Below are 6,000 nucleotides of genomic sequence, written 5' to 3'. Positions count from 1 at the left end.
CTCTCCCCTCCACTTTCTCCCTCCACAGTGCGGCTCCCAGCGAGGCGACACTTTATATGTTTGTCCTGGGCGGCCGATGACCTTGTGCAGGACTTCCTCCTCCTACCTCTCCATGGCGGCAGCGGATGGGGACGGCAGCCGATGGGCGCAGCACCGTGGCGCGTAGGCCCCCGGCGGGCGGCGACCCCGGCCCCACCCCCGCGCACCTGCTCCTCCCCCTCTCCGGTCCGCCCCCGCCCCCGTCCCCCGCCCCGCAGCCCCGGGTCCCCGGAGCCCGCAGCCGAGAGGGGGCGAGGACGGCAGTACAAAGGGCGGAGCGCTGCGCGGGCATGGACGCCGACTACCCTGCCTTCGAGCCCCCGCTCTGCAGCGAGCTCAAGCACCTGTGCCGGCGGCTGCAGGAGGCGTACCGCGAGCTGCGGGAGGACCTCACGCCCTGCAAGGATGACCGCTACTACAGGTAGGTGCGGCGAGCCGCCGCCCAAACCCGGGCCTGCTGCGCCCCGCGCCGGGCCGGGTCCCGCCCTTCAGCCGCCCCCGCCCGGGGACCCCAAGCCCGCGAAGGGAGCGCGCAAGCTTCGGGGGTCAAGGGCGGATCCCGGGGACCCGGGCCCAGGGCCATTTTCCATCCCCAGAACCCCGATGCTCGCCTCCGGAGAAAGGGACCCGCGACTTTCGTCCCCGCTTGGCTCCTCCCTCTCCCCCTTCCCCTGCCGTTCTCCCCCTGTCTTCCCTCCGGGGCCTGGCGGAGCCTGGATTTTGGGGCGGCGATGGCTCCCCTCGAGCGTCTGGGGTGGTTCTGAGGTGCTCAGGCCCCGGGCTCGGGGTGAGGGTGGGGGTCTCCGGGCGGCACCGCGGTGAAGGTGCGTGGCGAGGCCATGTAGGAACGCCCCAAGCTGTTGGACGTTTGCCGCAGGGCAGGCGCCCGCCCTTCCTCCGCGCCCCGCAGTTCTGATAGGAAGGGGTCCCCAATGGCCGCCTTTACCTGCTGTACCGAGGTGCGAGGAAAGGACTCCGTCAGCAGTCCACAGGCAGGGAGCCTAGGTTGGTTGTTACTACCTAGCCTTGTGACCTGAGGTCCGTCCCCAGAGCCGCGAAGCTTCCTCATCTGTAGAATGGGAAGCTTCAAGCAGAAGGTTTCTGAAAGCCGAGGAGTCTAATAAAACAGTTTGTTTGCCAGGAGCCGGTGGCTCACGCCTGTAATCCTAGCTACTCAGGAGGCAGAGATCAGGAGGATCGCAATTTGAAGCCAGCCTGGGCAAATGGTTCGCGAGACCCTATCTCGAAAAAGCCCATCACAAATAATAGGGCTGGTGGAGTGGCTCAAGGTGAAGGCCCTGAGTTCAAGCCCTGGTACCCCCCCCCCCCACACACAAATTTGCCCACTCGGTGTTCAGGTGTGGCACAGTGTACTGCATGCTACCTTTAAAGTGATGAGACTCACTGTGTACCATTCACCTGTGCTAATGTGGTGTATGTATGTTTGTCCTCAGAAGATGTATCACGTTTATCATTAAGTCTTCCCAAAAGCCTAATGGTTTCCCAAGGGGCTAATCAGTAATATATCAGGGCCATGGCAATAACTGAGTGAAAATGCCCATTAAAAAAAAAAACGCCACAATCGTATGCTGGAGCTTTTGGATGAGCCCCCACAGTCTCCTGGAAGACCTGACAGGTAATGGAGTACACACATAATTAAAAATTATGTTGGTGAAATATTATTTCCAGTCTCCTTTCCTACTGTTTTCCCTCCACTCTGGTCTCCCTATTCCATTTCTTTGGCAAAGTGAGACTACTTCTTAGGGAAGTGGTCTCAATGCAGGTGGGTAGCCAAGAAGAGAACAAGCCTCACCTCTGGTTAATCTGTGATTGGTTCATCCCATATTCATTTATCCAGCTAATCAGTAATTGAGCATCTTTTCTGTTCCTGCTGTTATTCTCCATATGGGAGATGCAGCAGTGAGTAAGAAAGACGGGTCCTGCTGTCGCTGGCTTACAGTTAACAAGTGATTGCATGTTTTGATGAGTGCTAGCAAGATTTTAAACTAGAGGACATGATGGAGTGGTGGGTGCTACTTCAGAACAGGAAAGGCTCTCTGAGGTGACATTTGTCTGAGAACTGAAGAAAGAATACCTCACTAGACCATGAGGTGGGCAGGAAAGTTCCAGAAGAGAAAGAAGTGCAGACCATAAAAACATGGTCTGATCAAGGAACAGACTGAAGTCAAGAAAGTCAGGCCAGAGAGATGGGCTGGGTCAGGAGGAATATACCCTTTGAGGCCTGACCAATGAATGTGGATTTCATTAAATGTGATAGAATTATACTAACTACTTTTAATTGGGGGGGGTGTGACATGAGCTATTTTATAGCTATTTTATGTAGGTTGTCTGTCCTACAGCAAGCAGTTGAGTCTTTGCTTGGTAGCAACTTCATCAGTTGAGTTGGATCCTGAAAACCAGTTCGCCACAGCTGGAAAAGGGCAGAAGTGAGTTCTGCCCCTTGCCATGGGAACAAGTAGACAGCAGGGTGCTTCACAGTGTTTTGTGTAGACAGAGCAGTTCGGCTGAATCACCGAGATTCACAGCGAGGTTAGGTTTTAGGTCACTGAACTCTCCTCAGATGCTCCACTGAGCCTTTACATCAATGGGCCTTTCCTTTACACACCAGGTGACATACTCTTGGGCTTCTGTGTTGGGAAGCTGTTAGTCACAGCTGCCGTATCTGCTACCCCGCAAGGCGAACCTGCTACTACACTGTTTTTCCTGCCCTTCTCACCATCACGAATGAGGAATTCGTGACTTATGACTAAGACGCACCAGCCCTTTACTCCCTAGAGGACCCGGGATTAACCTCACGTGGTTAACAGTTTTTTCTTAACAGAGCAAGGCAAAGCACAGAACTGCTAATGATCCATTTCCAAAAGGTGGGTCCAAAAGGTGGCCAGGCCCTCCAGTAGCTGGCACAGCTGTGTACATGGCAGTTTCGTGGTCTGCCATCACTGGAAAGCTGAGCTATGTGATCAGAGCACTTACTGTCATTTCCACAAAACAAGCTCTGACAGTTGTACTCCCTGCCAGGAAAGGGAAGGTGGAGGAATAGTAGCTGGGAAGCTGAAATCCTGAATTCTGGGTACAACTCAAATCTTCCCAAACTCCCTGGCTTTGGAGGAATCACTGGATTTCAACAAATGATCAATTTCCGCATCAGAAAAATGAAGCCTGTGACTCTAACCTTCACAAGGATGTGAGACTCAAGCACTTTGAGGATAACACTGGGATGCCTTCAGTACAGATAACAAAACACCAGCACAAACCAGCCTGAACAATATGGTGGTGGATCCAGTTGTTGATCCAGCAGCTGGAGGTAATGGTGCAATCAAGAACTTTCTTTTTAACTGGGTAGCAGTTGGCTGCCATTGGCTGATAGTTACCATTAGGCTGTTGCTTCTCAGTCACATTCATGGGGAAAAGTGGCTGACTTCCTATGGCCAGCTCTAAATGAAGTCTACAGCAAAATTCATTAACTGTCCTCTGCCCGCCCTCCCCCCGTAATGGTAACAATGAAGACATGTTACCAGTGTTGATGAGGCCATGGAACCTTTATCTACTACAGATGGGGTGCACGTGGGTGTAATCTCTGTAGAAAGCTGGTTGACAGTATCTACTAATATGCACATACATATTCCCTTCAGCCTAGAATTTCCTCTCAGGTGTGTACTCTACAGAAACGCATACAGATGTCCATCAAAAGACATGCAAAGTACAGTGACTCATACCTGCAATACAGGAAATCAGGAGGTGGGATTGCTAGGATCACAGTTAGAGGCCAGCCCCTGCAAAAAGTTAGCAAGACCCCATCTCAACAAATATGCTGAGTGTGGTGGTATGTGCCTATCATTCTAGCTAACTATGAGGCCATAGGTAGGAGGACTATTGTCCAAAGCCTGCCCTGACCAAAAATGTGAGACCCTATAGGAAAAATAGCTAAAGCAAAAAAAGGGTTAAAGGTGTGGCTCCAGTGGTAAATCGCCTGCCTAGCAAGCCAGAAGCCTTGAGTTCAAACCTCAGAACCACCAAAAAGGAAAAAAAAAAAAAAAAGCATGAAAATGTGCATATCAGTAGAAGTTGTACTCCTAAACGGGAAGCTAGGCAAATATTTATCAACAGTAGAAAGGATAAATACATTTAACTTATTGCATAGTTAAAAATTATACAGGAATTAAGTAAACATTTCACAGGCACACACAGCAACCATAAAGAATCTCACACACATAACGTTGAACAAAAGAAGCCAGACATTTTAAGATCCATTTACATAAAGAGTATAAAACAGGCAAAGTGACCCACACCATTAGAAGTCAGGTGATCCTGGAGGGGACGAGACTGGAAGGGGCAGAAGGTGCCAAGTATACAGGTATATTCATCCAGAGAACCTTTATCTGTTTGGATGCAGGTTATGTCTACTTCTTTGTTCATATTACACTTCAGTAGACAGCTTAAAAGAGAGTTTCCACAATGGAAATAGGGCTGTTTGCCCTTTCTTTTCTTTCTCTTTTTGATGGTACTAGGGTTTGAACTCTGAGCCTTATACTTGCTACATAGGCACCCTACCACCTGAGGCCAAGCCCCCAGACTGGTTGTTTTTGTTTTAGGGGAATTTGTTAATTCTGCACGTAAGAATCACCTGGAGGAGCTTTTAAACCCACAACTGTCTGGGTACCACCCACAAGGATTCTGCTTTAATTGGCTTGGGCTGGACCTCTGGCAGGATGGAGAGCCCCTCAGGGGTAAATGACTGAGCAAAAGACCAGAGAGCCTGGCCCATCTCCTTCCTGGGTGACTTGACAAAGGTACAGCAATATTGGCAGTCACGGGCCATGGCTTCCTCTACCTACAAAAAGCTCAGTGCCCACTGTCAATGACTTTGGTGATTTCTCCCTTGCACATTTCCAGGTTGGCCAACCTCCTTTGGATTAATAAATCTGGACAAGTGACAGTCAAGTTTAAAGTCAGAGGGCCATGTTTTCTTATTGAAGGTAGACTTGCATGTCTCCACCCTGACCTATATGTGCTGGTTTTGGTGTGAGCATCTCAGAGGGCTACCTTTGCTCCTTGTTTCCAGTTACTGGGAACATCTCACTGTCACTATTGACTAATGATGCTGTCTGTTTGTGTTTTTGATGAGAGGAGACAATAAGTCTACCTGATAGGACTGATTGTGTAATTGTCTTGGACTTCACTTGCAGTGCTTGGGGACTTAGAGTTAGTATTCATCTAGGTCAGTTATGAAAGCAGACATTTGCTTTGCTGTTGGGATAAGGTGTAGGCCTCAGATGGGCTGTGGACCAAAGGGCTAAGCAGACACGTGGATGAGGGGCCAGTAGTGGATGCCAGGGAAGATCATACGCCTCTGCCTTATAGCCCCCTCATCCCACAGGCAGCTCCCCTCGGTGCTCTGGGGTCTTGTTCCACCAGTTACTTCCACTGTTCTTATGTCTCCTCCATTTCTTGCAACACTAACCCTTTCTCATCCACTTGCAATGGTATTATCCCAGCTCAGCCTCTCCAGGAGGCTACTTCCCCTACATCTGGCGACCTGACTTCTACCCATATAATTGGGTTAGACATGGACCCAGCACATTGGCTCCCAGGTTCCTTCCTTTCGTGTTCACAGCAGACTAGGATCATCAGCTCAAAGCTTCCAGGTGCCAGGCCCAAATCCTCACATTTCCAGTTCTTCAGATACAACCCAAATAAGCAGATTTTTCAGCCATTTAGGGTCTGCTTATTTGCCCACTCTGTAAAACTGTCCCCAGCATCTGCTAGACAAACCCTGTGGCTCTCAGATCTGCTGCAGCCCTCTGACCCAGAGACTCACCCCACTTTGTTGCAGAGTGATGTCACCCAAACCATGAGGTCTGGCTCCAGTTCCTCTCCCCATGAGAGCCCCTCCTCCCAAAACCTCTGGAGGGTTGCCTACTGAGAGGGACCTCCCCTCTC

General features: G+C 50.6%; 1 protein-coding gene across 2 annotated transcripts in view; it reads left to right on the top strand.

The window, feature by feature from the left end:
* Positions 1-268: 268 nt before the first annotated feature.
* The window catches only part of Tmem181 (transmembrane protein 181), a 60,753-nt gene continuing 55,021 nt past the window's right edge, over positions 269-6,000 (top strand). Inside the window, exon 1 of one of the 2 annotated variants that reach the window (XM_074071338.1) lies at positions 269-460. In XM_074071338.1, the coding sequence (XP_073927439.1) occupies positions 330-460 (131 nt within the window). In that variant the 5' untranslated portion in view covers positions 269-329. The remainder of the gene's footprint in view (positions 461-6,000) is intronic. The other variant, XM_074071333.1, reaches the window with a different exon arrangement.

This window comes from Castor canadensis, chromosome 1 (genome assembly GCF_047511655.1).
Source record: "Castor canadensis chromosome 1, mCasCan1.hap1v2, whole genome shotgun sequence".
NCBI lineage: Eukaryota > Metazoa > Chordata > Mammalia > Rodentia > Castoridae > Castor > Castor canadensis.
The sequence above is the reverse complement of the archived record's forward strand: the minus strand, read 5'-3'. Positions and strand labels throughout refer to the sequence as shown.